Source organism: Diabrotica undecimpunctata, chromosome 1, assembly GCF_040954645.1.
Source record: "Diabrotica undecimpunctata isolate CICGRU chromosome 1, icDiaUnde3, whole genome shotgun sequence".
Lineage (NCBI taxonomy): Eukaryota > Metazoa > Arthropoda > Insecta > Coleoptera > Chrysomelidae > Diabrotica > Diabrotica undecimpunctata.
This window is the reverse complement of record NC_092803.1, coordinates 59,021,409-59,037,615: the sequence shown is the minus strand read 5'-3', so window position 1 is coordinate 59,037,615 and position 16,207 is coordinate 59,021,409. Positions and strand designations below refer to the sequence as shown.

Genomic DNA, 16,207 nt, shown 5'->3' with positions numbered 1-16,207 from the left:
TTATCTTGTTTTATTTTTCCAGTCGTCAACTTAGAAGCATTTAGACGCAAGCGTACGGAGGCGTCACGACGTCCCTGGACAGGCACGTTTCGTCACTAGGATATCGAAATACCAACACAGGGTCATCGTGTGATTCAAAACACCGTTAGTCCAGTAGACGATTCGCGAAGTGCTCATACAACTTCTTGCCTTTCATGGAGGATGAATTATCAGCAACAGGATGACTCAGTAATAACCAGATTTTCAATTTTTAATTACACGATTTAGCGGAAGATAGCACCTTGCACTTTTTGTTTTATACACTGCAAATAGCTGTATATAAATTTGATTTTATTACATTTTGAAGTTCGAAATATTAAGTATATCTTACACTCAACTTTTTCGTAATATTTTTGGTCAATATAATATGTCATGGAACAGTATTGCGTAATCTCCCCAGGCCCAATGCTACTTGATTTTATGAATTAGACTTCTTGTTAAACCCCTGTTCTCCTCTGTATGTTTAAATTGATGGCTTTCTAAACTTAGACTGGTTTACACAATCTTTCTTTTCTATAAAACTTTGTATTTTTTTTTGTTTTCAAACGAGATTTTTTCATTTCTTAACGACAATGGTTTTGGAATATTGTATGAGACGTGGTGATTCGGTTTGAGCTGGGGATCAGGCTTGCTTTCTTTTGTGTTATATCATAGGGGTTTACGTAATTTCGACCATTTGTAATTTAGTTGTATTCGTTTACTTTTATCTTCTTTTTTTTTGTCTTATATTCTCTGGTTTACACTTTAATGCTAAATTTATTCGAACCTTGTGAAACCTTGTGTAAACCACTCGAAGGTATTGATATAAACCTTTAGAATTTTTATTTAAGTAAAAATTTTCCACAATTCTAAAAATACTTATTATTAACTAAGGTAGAGCTATTAAGACCAATGACTGTATTTGCTTTTACTGTTGCTGTCTATTTTCTCCACGTATACGTATTATTTTTGCATCCGTTAATTCCTTTTCGTATCCGTGGTAATTATAGAATCTACTAAATTGTATTAAGTAGGCATATTTACTTTCTTCTAGTTATCATCATCATTATAAGTGTCTCGACAATACGTTTACGCCTGCTCACAAAGAATCGCCACTCCTGTCGATTCCTGGCAACTTCCTTCCATCTTCTGACCCTTTGGATCTGTAGGTCTTCTTCCACATCATCAGTCCATCTCTTTCGTGGTCGTCTTCTACTTCTTGTGCCCTCTGGTATTGAAAATGGTAATCTCTTCGTGTATTCATGATCTGACATCCTAGCAACGTGTCCAGTCCATCTAAGTCCCTCCACTTTAACGAATTTCACAATATCTGGATCGGTGTATAAGTGATATAGTTTAAAGTTGTATCTTCGGCGCCATAGCCCATTTTCATTTACGGCACCAAAAATCGTTCTAAGAATTTTTCTCTCAAAAATACCAAGAAGTCTTTCATCATTTTGAGATAAGGTCAACGTTTCAGCCCCATATATCAAAACCGGTCTTATTAAGGTCTTGTATATATTGAACTTTGCTGCACGTTTTATATTTTTATTTCTTAAATATTTCTGGAGATCCTAAACAGTTCTGTTTGCTATCGCTATGCGTCTTTTTATTTCGTCGCTTGTTTACTAGCGATCCAAGATATGTGAATTTTTGACTTGCTCAAAGGTATTGTTAATTTGAATTCTCTGTTGGATATTTCGGGGGTTTTTAGAAACCAACATATATTTGGTTGTTTCCTCGTTTACCACAAGTCCTAATCCAATTGCCGCATTGGCAAACCTTGTAAAACACAGCACCATGTCTCTCGTACTTCTGCCCACTATAACTATATCGTCGAATGCGAGAATTTGCGTCGATCTATTAAAAATAGTTCCATTCATTCTAATATTTAATTGTCTGATTGTTCCAAGGCAATATTAAAGAAGAGACACGCCAACGCATCCCTCTGTCTTAGATAATTATTAATGTCAAAGCACTTAAAGTTTTCTCCTTTAATTCTAACGTCTGAGCTTACGTTTTGCATTGTTAGTTGGGTCAACTTAACTAAATTAGGCGAGATTCTAAAGTCTATCATTGCATTATATAATGCAGTTCTTTTTTTACACTTTCATAGGCTGCTTTGAAGTCGACGCAGAGATCGTGTGTATCTATGTTATATTCTAGTGACTTTTCTAGAATCTGCCTATATGCTTGAATTTGATGTGTAGTTGACGTTCCAGCAGTAAATCCGCATTGATCCATAGCTCTCCTCTGTAGATCGGTCGCTGCGCATGTTCTAGTTTTGGTCCATTCCGGTTATTTCATTTCTCTGGTATCAGCCATATCTGGGAGATATTCCCCTGTCCGCAACAGGGAGATACCCAATGGGGGAATAGTGCTGCACACGGTTTACTAATTAATATATTTACACGTAATTTGTGTATTACCTATATAATACTAATTTAATATAGATCACTAATATAGTAATAATTTGTTTACGCTCTTAAATTTATAGTTTTCTTTGGTTTTATTTTTTTTTATTGTGACAAAATATTTACTGTGTTAGTTTAAATGGAGACAACCGCTTTTTTAAGTTTTACCTTAATAACCTGCGTTGATTTATTAAAGATATTGACTATTATATAACTTGGCATTTCTTATAATCTTCTCCAGTGCTACATGGAAAAGAAAACATACCAAAGCGTTTCTTTGTCGTAGTCCCACACGTGTTTTAGACTTCAAAAATTCGTCCTATACTTGTAAGCTTATTATTATTTTGACTGGAATGTTAAGTTCATTTATGGCTTTATATATTCCACATTTTATCACGCTGTCATACTTCTTCATTTTCTTTTTTATGTAGATATGACTCTGACTGTTTTTCAATGTGCCTCCAGTAAGTTGTCGTTCCATCGTTTTCGTAGTCTTCCTACTGATCCTCTTCCTATTCGGGAACAGTCTCTCGTCCTCTTTACTACTCTATTTTTTCTCATTAGGCTTAAAAGATCGTTCTACTCTACTCTTGTACTTCTTACTCATTCCTTTTTGTTCTCCACCTTGCATCTACTTCGTATATCTGTACTTCTAGCTCTGTCCCATAGTATTTTACCATCAATTTTTTTCATGTAAGTGTTTTTATTTCTGCTGGTTCTAATACCCTTTTTGTCCTCTCTATCAGGTCGTTTTTCTGCTGCGTATGTCATTGTTGGTCTGATGACTGTTTTGTAAATGTTACCTTTTATTTCTTTCCCAATATTTTTATTTCTCCATATTGTTTCATCCAGGTAACCTGCGGCTCTTTTTGCTTGATTCACCTGATCTTTCACTTCTGTTTCTAGCTTTCCGTAGATGTAGATATTAAAACTCCATCACTTCTTCTATTATTTTACCCTCCAACTCTAATTTACATCGTAGTAAAATTGCTGTTATAACCGTGCATTTTGTCTTTTTTGGGGGAACATGTTAAATTTTCTGGCAGTTATATTAAATTGGTGCAGCATACGTTAAAAATCATCTTCACTTTGAGAGTATAGGATTCACTTAAAATGATCTGTAAAATAACCGATGATTTTAAGTTGTTTTACTCCCATTCGGCATCCTTTTTTAGTTCTTAATTTTGTCTATTTCATCCATAATCAGGTTAAACAATAGAGGACTCAGGGAATCTCCATGTCTTATATCATTGTCAGCTTCAGGTAAAAATTTAAATCGTTTTGATTATTCCTAAAGATATCTCTCTCAATAAGTGGATAGCATCCTTTAGTTTGACCCAGTCAAATGCCTTACAATTCAAAGTTCCATGAAACATAAATATGCCGGTTTATTATATTCTAATAATTTCTCTTGCACTTGTCTCATTATAAATATAGCGTCGGTGCATGATCTTCTCGATCTAAAACCTTGTTGTTTTTTTGCTAGTGTTATTATTTCATTCAGTTTATTTGTTACCACTTTGGTTGTTAATTGTAGTGTTGTGTTAATTAATTCCTCTGTAATTTTTCGGGTCCAATTTGTCTTTCTTTTTGAAGAAGGGTATTATGACGCTGTCATACGTTGATTTAAAATCTATAAAGAGAAAGAAAGTATCACTATTGTATTTTTTCTGAACTTTGACGTAACAAGAGGATCTGGTCTATTGTATACCTATCTAGTCTAAACAACTTTGGTATTTACCAAAGAGTTGTTTTAAATAAGGATTTAAAAAAGTTTAAGAAGGTGTTGAGTGATATCTTGGGCATTATATGAAAAATAATTATACCTCTTCCTTTATAGATCTTCTTTTTAATAAAGTCAGCGCGTAATTCCAGGGCACTAAACACAATTTGTTTTTCATTCTGAACTTTCACAATTATATATTTTGTTAATTTGATGGATAAGAGCTTCGTGTTTGAAGAGTTCTACAGAAATGCCTTCGATTTTAGTAGACCTGTTCCTTACTTATGTCTGCCCTTACTTTGTATATAAAAATGTTAAATACGGTCACTTTTTTATATATTATATGTGTTGAATATTCTACATAGATAAGTGCCTTCATTAGGAATTTTGGAAATTATGATAATTTTTCGCACTTCTATTATTGAAAGTGTGTTAAAAAAATCAATAGTAGAACAAAAATCCACACTTCTACTCTACAACACACTTTAGCTATACTAGATTTAACTGATGACTCATGCAATCCCTTATTGTAAATATGTAAAAACTTTGTACTCCGTTATCGATACCTTTCTGGGCAATCTTAAGTGATATTTCAAACATGCCACTGTAATTTATGTGCCCGACCCATAATTCTGTCGATATAGGTCAGTTCGGTATACCTACGGCTACTAACATGCTTTTTTTGTCTTATGGAAATGAGGCCATCAGTCCGTGTAGTCCAGTCACTAGGGGGTGTATGGGGATGAAAGAAGTCTATGAGTTTCATTAATATTAATCGATGGTAACAGGTGCGATTATTACATTTGCAAAAATTTATATGTCCTTAAACATAATTTTCTTTTTTTTGTGGCGAGTCTGATACAGATTTTGAGAATTCCATTACTTATGTTACAGATGCCGGTTCTGGATGTGATACCTTATAATATTAACAATCGACAAATAAAAATAAAAACAAATAGTTTTGCTTGTTTTAGGCCAGTTTTTACTTTAGGAAACAAACTGGTGTCCAATATCATTTCGGTATAAAGTACACAAAAAAGTATTTGATAAAACTAGAATCATAGGAATAATTGGAAAAATTCTATTTATATAGAGACTTCAAAAACTGCTTTTTTTCAGTGATTTTTATTTGCAACCGATATAATACGGTCCTTAAATTAACGATGAAATGAAAGTTCATCATTATCATCATTATGGCTTTACAACCCTACAACCTAACCTAACCTAACCTCTTCAAGAATTTTTCTGCAGTCGTCGCTATCGCATAGAGTATAGTGTTTTCTAGTTGGGTCATTTTGTTTCATCCGCAATACATGCACTATCCATCTCAGATGTCCTATCTTAATATATTTTATGATATCTGGTTTCTGGTATAATAATGGTTCTATAAAGTTCGAAGTTGTATCGTCTTCTCCACTCACCAGTGTCATTCACCTCTCCATATATTCGCTTTAGTATTTTTTTTTTCGAAACATCGTAACATGTTTTCATTCCTTTTTTAGAGTTCCGGTCACTGAACCATATGCTAGGACTGGGCTTATTATTGTTTGGTAGAGTTTTACCTTTGTATTTTGCAATATAATTAAAGATTTTAGGGGGAGATTGAGCATAAAATAGTATCTGTTGGCGGTAAAAATTCTGCGGTTTATCTCCGCGGTGGTATTATTTTCAGTGTTAACGAGCGCTCCCAGGTATACAAATTCATTCACTACTTCGATGACGTCGTTTTCTATAACAAGTAGCCGTAGGATTTGTGGTTGCGAGTTCATTTTCATGTATTTCGTTTTGTTGGTGTTTATTATCAAACCCATTTTTGTAGCAGATTCTTTTAGTGCTGCATAGACCTCTCGTACATCGTTTTTGTTCTTTAAACAATATTGATATCATCAGCACTGCATACTGAATTAGTGGTTGTGAATTATGACATACGTATAACTTGTTCCAGAGTAAAATTGAACAGCATACAGGAGAGAGGCTCTCCCTGGTGCCGCTCGTTATTTTTTAAAAGGTTCACGCAGTTCCCCCTGGATTCGCACTCGCACTCTTACTCTTTCAAGAGTTAGTTTTGTTAAATGTCCCTAATGATTTGATAGTCCTAGGTCTTTAATTGTTTTGAACATTTCTCTTTTGTTTTCAAACTCTGAGGCTGCTTTGTAACCTATAAATATGTGATGAGAATCGATGTCATATTTCAGTGGTTTTTTTAATTTGTCTCAGGGTTGCAATCTGAATTGTTGATTTATCACCCCTGAGATCAGCCTGTATTATCCTACTATTAGTTCTGCATATGGTGCCATACTTCTTCTTCTTCATGTGCCATCTCCTCTCAGAAGGTTGGCAACCATCATGGCAATTCGCACTTTCGATACCGCTGCTCTAAAGAGGTCAGCAGAAGTGCAGTTAAACCACGCTCTCAAATTGTTTAACCAGGAGATGGATCTTCTTCCACGACTCCTTCTACCCTGTATTCTACCTTGTATTATCAATTGCAGCAAGTTATAACGCTCGCCCCTCATGATATGTCCCAGATATTGCAGTTTTCTGACTTTAATTGTATTTAAAACCTCTGTATCTTTTCCCATTCTTCTCAACACCTCGACATTCGTGACTCTATCCACCCAATTCTTAATATCCTTCTGTAGGCCCATAACCCGAAGGCTTCTAATCTGTGCGAAACATTTTTCTTTAATGTCCAAGCCTCCTACCCATAAAATAATACGGAGAACACGTAGCATCTCAGAAGTCTTATTTTTAAAGAAATTAAAATGTCCCTGCTGCAGAGTACTTTTTTCAGTTTGTTGCAAGAATTTCTTGCCTGTCCTATTCTTGCCTTAGTATCTTCTGTGTACTCATTATTTTCGTTAATTATTGTACACAGATATTTATATTTTCCAACTTTTTTAATTTGTTATCCATGTATTGTTATGTTTTCTTGGCGCTGTTGGGCTTTTGTAATTACCATAAATTGTGTCTTTTTTGTGTTTAGGGACAGTCCGTTTTCTTTACTGACTTCTATCACTCTGTCACCCATTTGTTGTAAATTCTCAAGACATTCCGCTAATAAAATAGTGTCGTCGGCAAACTGTATATTATTGATTGGTCGGCCATTTACTTTTATTCCCATAGTTGGTTCTTCTAGTGCTTCCTGGATTATTTCCTCTGAATACAAATTGAACAAAGTAGGAGACAGGACACAGCCCTGCCTGACGCCCCTCTCGATCTGTATTTCATTTGAAAAGACGTTGTTCTCTTTTACCACAGCGATTTGATTATAATAGATAGCGCTAATGATCCTGATGTCTCTCATATCTAAGTTTTTCTTTTTAAGTAATTCGATAAGACGGTTATGGCTGACCTTATCGAAGGCTTTGTTGTAATCCAAGAAACACATATATACTGGCTGTTTAAGATCCATGCACCTTTGCACAAGTACATTCACAGCGAACAGGGCTTCCCTCGTTCCCAGTGCATTTCTAAATCCAAATTGTGTGTCACTTATGTCCTGTTCAAGTTTGTTGTGTATTCTGCGGTGTATAATTTTTAAAAATATTTTGAGCGGATGACTCATTAAACTTATTATCCGGTGGTCTTAGCATTCTTTTGCATTTGGTTTTTTTGGTAATGTTATGAATCAGAAAATCTCTGGGAATGATTCCTGTACTGTATATTGTATTGAATAAGTCGACCAATATTCCAATTTGCTGTTCTTCTATTAACGGTATTATGTCTACAGGTATTTCGTCAGGACCTGTTGCCTTGTTGTTCTTTGTTCGCTTTATCGCCTCTAATACCTCATCATCTGTTATGTCTGGGCGGTTGTCGAACTTTTCCTGCTCTAGTACTATCTCATTCCGTTCATCTTTAAATAGCTCTTGAATATATTCCTGCCATCTTTTAAGCCTTTCACCGGCGTCTATAATTATTTTGCCGTTTGTATCCAGCAGTATGTTCGATTTTTTCTTAATATTAGTGCCTGTTATTGTCCTAATTATTTATGAAGGTTTAAGTTGTTCTCTACAAGTATCATGTTTCTCTACCAACTGTCCAATCACTTCACATCTTTCACTATACCATCTTTCCTTTGCATCTCTGATCTTTCTCCTTATTTCTGTGTTTATAATATTATACATGTTTTTGTCTTTGGTTTTATAAGATCTACTTGCTTACATGAGATCCAGAATCTCATCGGTCATCCATTCATTTTTGTTCTTGATCAACTTAGGTGTTAGTGTTGTCTCATATGTGCGTATAAGAGCATCTTTTAACATATGCCATTTCCTGTTCGAATCTTTAGTAGGAATAATTTCTATTTTGTTGAGCTCTTCTTAAATTTTTAGTGTGACTTGCTCTTTTGTTGATGGATCTCTCAAACGGGATACTTGTATCCTCTCTACTTTAGTTTTAGCCACAAGCTTTTTTAGATTAATTCTAAACCTTCCTACAACTGGGTTGTGATCTGATCTCACATCAGCTCCGGGGTATGATTTTACTGATTTTATGGAATTTCGGTATAGTTTTCAAAGGAGAAGGTAGTCAATTTAGTTTCTGATGACGTTATGTTGGTTGTCTGCTAGAGATTTCCATGTATAGAGTCTCCTGGGCGGCAGATCATAATAAGTATTCGCGACAATAAAATCGGTCTCTTTGCAGAATTGAGCCAATCTGTCTCCTCTCTCGTTGCGGGTGCCCAGTCCAAAGTTTCCAATAAAATCACCTTGACTTCTTCTACCGATTTTTTGCATTTAGATCTCCCATGACTATTGTAACGTCTCTAGACTTGGTTACTTCTAAAGCTTGTTGTAATTCATTATAAAATTGTTCGAGCTCTTCATCTGACTTTTCTGCTGGGGGAGTATATACTTGAATTATATTGACTCTAGATTGAGCTGTTTTTATTGTTACCATCATAACTCTATCCGAGATGGGTAAGAAGCCAGTGCAAATTTCAGGGTAGTTTTGTCAACTAATATCGCTATTCCGTTTCAGTGATTTACGTCATTGTCATTACTAGAGTAGTATATCTTTGTTTGGCCTACTAATATGTCACCTGAATTGGGCCATCTTGTCTCACTTAGTCCTAATATTTTTATGTCAAGTCTTTCCATTTCCTGAATGACATTATGGACTCTACCTGCTTGGTATATTGACTTAACATTCCACGTGCCTATCTTCATACACTTTCTGTCGATTTTAGTCTTCTTTTTGGACGATGTGTTACTAATGGGTATTTCACAGGGATTTCGTTTAATATCGACTTGAGAGGCCCTGTGGTCTATGTGTGATTTGCCTCCCCTGCCGGATCTTGGCCTCCGATATCCATGATCAGTAACAGAGTTACGTTTTTGTACAGCCATAACAATTGTACTAGGAATATCTGTGTAGAATCTTTAATGTAGTGTTTTCCCCTTGCCTTCTACATTCTTATGCCGTTGACCGTTTTTTTTTTGTTCGTCCTCCTTCGAGGCCGATTTCTAAACCCTAGAACAAAAGAGTACCCTACCACTTACTAACTCATCCGCCCGAAGCCGCTGGTCGGTAAGTGGGAGATTGCTTATACCGGCAATCACTCGGTGAAGTTCTCGCCATATCTGTCTACCATCACTTTTGTTTTGCCTGCAGACCAATGCAGTTGCCCGGGGTGTGGCACATGGAGCCATAAGTGAGAGTTAGTTGTCTAGTGAGGACCAGTTATCAAGAACTATCTCTTAATGGAATAAGAAAATATGGATACAGATTTATGTATCCATATTTTTTTTAGCTGCTGTAGTGCCATTATAGTATCGTGGCCACCGGCCATTATTCCGGGTGATGTGTTTTTTTTTAGTTTTATAACTGCGTCTTCACTTCAAGAGTCTTTTGTAGTATCTCTTTCCTCTCGTCTTCTCTGCTTACCTAATCTCTTTCGTCTTCCAGGTTTTCTGCTTCTTCCTCTATATTGAATACCTGGTTAAAGTATTACACCCATCCATTCAATACATATTTTCTTGTTGTTATTAGTTCACCATTCTAACTTCTGCAATGGCTTGTAATTGCCTTGAATTCTTTTCTGTTGATGTTAACTTTTTTCTATAATACTCTGAATTCTGTCTCTCTGTTAAAGTTTTCTATATATTTAAATTCCTTATATAAATTAAGATTTCAATATAATTCTTACATAATTCAATTATTTGACTGTAAATTATACCTTGCGTTACATTTTGCACCGATATTTTTATCCTTTTATTTGATAAAATAAAAAATATCGTATTTCTTAATAAGAGTTTTATATATTTATAGCAAATGTATGTTACAAAAATGATTATGCAGCACTTTCCGCTCTTCACATTATCCTGTAGATTAGACAACCATTAATACAACAAAGGCTACTATTGGATCAAGAACCAACAAAATATAATCTGCAACATCATCATAACGTCTAGCGTGTCATCTTAGCTACTATAAAACGTAATTTATAAACATATACAGGGTGTTCAGAAACTCTCCTGATAAACAAAGACCAGAAATTCCTCAAACAATCTTAAGACAATTAAACCCAATTCACCTATAACCAAAATTGCTCCCTAAGGGAGCTAGAACTTTAATTAATTTTAATTATTTCTTTTTTTAAATACGTTCAGAACGCTTCTATTTAGAAAAACTAATTTTAGTACGATTATTTATCCTCAAGAGTTAAATCGATTTCATCGATTGCGAATTTCTAATACCGATCATAGCCGTCCGTTTTAAGTAGGTCAACCGTTATTTTAACGCAAAACTTTTGTCTTTGCCCTTTTAGCTTTTTTGATACTAGATTAAATTTTCAGGTATTTTTGTACTAAAATGTACTCCTACTTTAAGTCGATAAAATACGATGTTTTCTAGAAGAATCAATTGGGAAATTTTTCGTTTTTTCCTCATGACAGTTAAATTAATATTTTTTGCACTATAGTTGGCCGTGAACTTGTCAACAGAAGTATAACCTACGTTTTTCATTGTCAATTTGTGGTCAGTTCGCGAAGTTTATCTTTTAGTTTTTTACTTTGTGGCATTCAAATATAACAATTTCAATTCAACAAAAATGGTTTTTGCTAATTAGCAATACGCTGATATGCTTTAGTTTATGGCGAAATGAGTTGTAACGCTCGAGCAGCACAACGTAGATACCTATTCTGAAAACTTTCCCAATCGTGATCTCACTTATTTAACATTTACAGCTCTTCATCAACGATTAAGGAAAACAGCCTCAGCGGTCCAAAAAAAAAATGAAAAAGGGCGATATGAGGATGTAACAGCAGCACATGAACGTGAAGACTATCTATTATGTATCGGACAATTTCAAAATCTTTCGCAGGAAATATCTTACACAACGAAACTTTATATCCTTTTCATTTAACAAAGGTACAAGCACTGCTACAAGGAGATTTTCCTGCTCGAGAAAAATTCGCTAGATGGTTACAAAATCAGAAAAATCAAAATGAAGATTTTTTTCAGATACATTTTATTTTGTGGTAAAGCTACATTTACAAAAAATGGAATTTTTAATGTACATAATGCCCAATATTATTCGTACGTTGGTGACAATCCCCACGTTGTCCAAGAATTTAAGCATCAGCATAGGTTTAGCATAAACGTCTAGATAGAATTAGTTAACGATTATCTACTCGGGCCTCTGGAATTGCCTGCTCGTTTAAATAGTGCTGATTATTTACATTTCCTGCAAAATGGTATACCTGATTCGTTAAATGATGTGACTTTAAATACTCTTCAAAATTTATGGTTTCTACATGACTGCTGTCCACCCCAATTTTGTAGGAATGTACGAGACTTTCGTGATATTAACTAAGAAGATTACTAGATTGGAAGAGGCGGTCCGTTTGCTTGGCCAGCAAAGTCGCCGGACTTTAATCATTGCGATTATTGTGTTTGGGAATACATAAAGGCATTTTTATTCCGTTCCGATACAAAATCGTGCACAACTCTGGCTAAGGATACAAGATGCTTGCAACGAATTTAGAAATAACTTTGAAAAATTTTGGTAAAAATTCGGCGTTCTCTAAGCAAAAGGACAAATTGGTGCCCAGAGACTAATGGTCATCATATCGAGAATCTTTTGTACCTATCTACTTTTGATACTTATTCTTTTGTGTTAGTTTCGTTCCACCGTAATAAATACTTTGTTTTTAAAACCTTCTGAATAAAATGTTGTCTCTATTTTATTGTTTGCTTCTGTTCCCAAACTTTTTTTTACGACTTGTGTGCTGCATGTATGCAAAAGATTTAGGCAAAAGATAATTTATAAAATTAATTAAGGTACCTGTTAATTTAAATTTCATGACGAGATGACGAAAATTTTTCAAATCGAATTTTCTAGAAAACGGTGTATCCTACCGACTTAAAGTGGTAGTACCCTTTAGTATGTACTAGAATATCTAAAAATTTAATAATCTAGTATAAAAACGGACGCCTATGACCAGTACTAAAAATTCGCAATTAATGTAATCGATTCACCTCTGGATGATAAATAAGCGTACCAGTTTTCGGTTTTCTAACTAGAAGCGTTCTGAGGATTTAAAAGAAACTAATTACAAGGCGCCATTTTCAAAGAGCCTAAACTTCCTTGGAAGCATTTTCGGTGAATTGGATTATATATATATATATATATATATATATATATATATATATATATATATATATATATATATATATATATATATATTCAGGGATTCTAGAGTATTCACTGCCTTCCCTCGCTCAACCGTTTCCATCTCGTTCTGTTGTTCCATTCTCCATCGTTTAGGCCTCTCTTACTCATGGCGTCATCTACTTAGTTCCTCCAGGATTTTCGGGGTCGACCTCTTTTCCTACTTCCTATGGGGCTCCATTCGGTTATTCTCTTTATCCATCTGCTGTCACTAGTTCTTCTTACATGTCCATACCACTTTAGTCTTTTTTGTTCTATGTATGTTAGTATGTCTGTTTCTATTGATGTTCTTTGCTTTATTTCGTCATTACTTCTCCTATCCATTCTTGATACTCTGCAGCATCTCCACAGGCATTCCATCTCTGTTGCTATTATCTTACTGCTGTTTTTCTTGTTTATGATCCAATTTATGATCCCATATGTCAGAATACTTCGCACTAATGTTTCATAAATCTGTGTTTTTGTCTTCATATTTAGGTGTCTATCCCACCATACTGAGTTTAGTTGTCCGATTGCTGTTCTTGTTTGTCCTAATATTTGTGTAATTTCTTCCTCTGTTGTTGCCTTTTTCGTGATTATAAACCCCAAGTATTTGAATTTATCTAGTATTGAATTGGATTAACTTATCTGAGGAATCCCCGGTTTTCGTTTGTCAGGAGAGTTTCTAGACACCCTGTATGAAACATCTTAAAACTTAAATAACTACGTACTGGAGAAACAAGTTAAAGTGAAGTGTAAGGAGATAGAGAAATAAAATCTGGTAGAGAAATTTTAAGTATATAATATGAGAAATATGAGATGAAACATCTAACATCACAAAATAGACACATTATTTATTTATTTATCGTATGGCATACAATAAGAACACATATTTAAAAAGCAATATAAAACATTACATGGAGTATTACAAACGAACATCTAATGCATTAATATAGTCTAAAACATTTTCGGTCGCATTCAGGAACTCGTCAAAAACTCCAGGGAACCGCCTTCGGGGGCATTCTTCAACAATGTGACGGACGGTCTGTCGTTGCGCACCACAGTCACACTCCGGAGTAAGGGCTTTTCCCCATTTATGTAAGCTGTCAGCACATCTACCGCTTCTTGTTCTTATTCTGTTTAGCGTTGTCCATGTACTCCGGGTCAGTTCAAAGCCTGGCGGTTTCTGATCGATACAGGCCATTTGCTGTGCTTCCTGTGGTGAGTCGCGCTCCCATTGTCTTCTCCAAGCGTTGGTGAGGTCGAAATGTTCCTGATGTAACGAGGTGGCCCTTAACATGACAGGATATCTGGAGCGCAGTCTGTTCATTTCGATATCACGCCTATCATGGTGGATGGGTAGTTGATGGTTAGACTGAATTTTTCGATATTCTCTGAGAAGGGAGTGACTTCTTCGTAGTTTCGGCGGTGGAATGTGACTCAGGATGGGAAGCCAATAGTTGGGTGTTGGTCTAATTGTACCTGAAATAATTCGCATTGTCTGGTTTAATTGGGTGTCAATAATCTTCGTGTGTTTGCTATTGAGTCATACTGGGGAAGCATATTCAGCTGTCGAGTATACAAGTCCGATAGCAGATGATCTGAGTATGGAGGCTGAGGACCCCCATGTGGTACCACATAGCTTTTGGATTATATTATTTCGCGTTTTCAGTTTTGCTGCCGTTCTTTGTAGGTGTTCTTTAAAACTTAAAGTTCTGTCAAGAGTCACTCCAAGATATTTTGGTGTTGAGTTATGAGTTAGTAGTCTGTCTTCAAAGTGAACCGACAGTTTTTTGTTGGCTTGGGCATTATTTAGATGGAAACAGCACACTTCGGTTTTCGTCGCATTAGGCCGTAGCCTCCATTTGCGAAAGTATTCTCCCATAATAGCAAGGTCATCCGTTAGTATTGTTTCTGTAACTGCCATGTTATTATGTCTTGCTGCAATGGCCCAGTCGTCAGCGTAGCCAAATTTCTGCGAATTTGTCCTAGGTAGGTCCGCGATGTATAAATTAAACAGTAAGGGTGCCAAAACAGATCCCTGTGGCAGTCCATTGCTGAGCTTCATTTGGACACTTTTTGAGTTGCCCATTGTGACTTGGAAAGGTCTGTCGGTGAGCATGCTATCAATGAGTCTAGTTATCTTTTGACACGGGATGGCACGGATTAGTTTGCAGATTATTCCTTGTCTCCAGACGGTGTCGTATGCAGCTGATAGGTCAATGAAAGCAACGGATGTTTTTTGCTTTCTTTGAAAACCTGCTTCAATATGTGTTGTTAGGGATAGGATCTGATCTGTGCAGCTGCGGTTAGGTCTGAACCCTGCTTGCTCAATAGGTATCAATTCAAATATGTTATTACTAATTCTGTTGTAGATTAATCGTTCCAACAGTTTATAGACACAGCTCAGCAGTGCAATCGGTCGGTAGTTTTGAGGCTGATCATTTGCCTTTCCCGGTTTTAATATGGCTATAATGGAGGCCCTTTTTAGTGAGTGGGGGATTTCCCCTGATTTTATCATATCTGTATAGAAATCAACCAGCCATTTCCTAGCATATTTGCCACAGTGGAGTAAAAATTCTGGATTTTAGTTAATTTCTTCTAGAGTAAACGCTTCAGAGTATTGAGATGTAAGCGGGCATTCAGACTTCAGTATTTTTAGTTCTTGCTTTACTTTGGTGGTGTGGTCACGATCTCTAGGTGCTCTTGAGGTAGCTACAATGTGGGAGGCCACTCTGTTGGGAACTATTTGTACTTTATCTCTAGTTGTGTGTCTGCTACTACCAAGTTTTCTAAGTAAGGACCATGCTTTTCTGCTTGATTTACTAAAGTCTAGTTTTTCCAGAGTTTCCATCCATTTTTGTCGTCTGGCTGCATCCAAACTGTGCAGTAGTTCGTCCGCAATTTCTCGGTCTTGGCTTTCGTTGTATTCTTGATATAATTTCTCACATTTTTCATCCCATCCTGGGACATACTCTTTACGATATCCCCTGGGTATAGTTTTCTTCGCTGTAGAGATAACCGCGCCAACAAATCTCATGTAGTTTTCACGTGTTGGGGTTATCCATCCCAAACATTTGTCCAATCTCTCAGTAAAAGTTGTCCAGTCTGCTTTTTTAAAGTTCCACCTAGGTCGAGGAAAAGATGTTATTATTGGTATTTTGATGCCAACTTCCATTACAACTGGTCTATGTTGGCTATGTGGAAAATCTGGGAGTACTGTACGTGAAGTTGCCAGGGGTTAATTGTTTTCATTTGTGGAGACAAAGCATAGGTCTGGGTTGTATTCTCGTTTCCAGGCTGCAGATCGAAAAGTTCCCTGATCTTTAGCGTCAAAGACTAAATAAGTGTCAACCTCTTCGCTCCAGTTTAGCAAAGCCTCGCCGTTTTGAT

The 16,207-nt window shown here is 35.8% G+C and overlaps 1 protein-coding gene across 1 annotated transcript in view; it reads left to right on the top strand.

Annotated features, from left to right (window-relative positions):
• Positions 1-205: 205 nt before the first annotated feature.
• LOC140449696 (phosphatidylcholine:ceramide cholinephosphotransferase 2-like) overlaps positions 206-16,207 on the top strand; it is a 302,843-nt gene continuing 286,841 nt past the window's right edge. Inside the window, exon 1 of the mRNA XM_072543001.1 lies at positions 206-228. Coding sequence (XP_072399102.1) covers positions 221-228 — 8 coding nt within the window. The 5' untranslated portion in view covers positions 206-220. The remainder of the gene's footprint in view (positions 229-16,207) is intronic.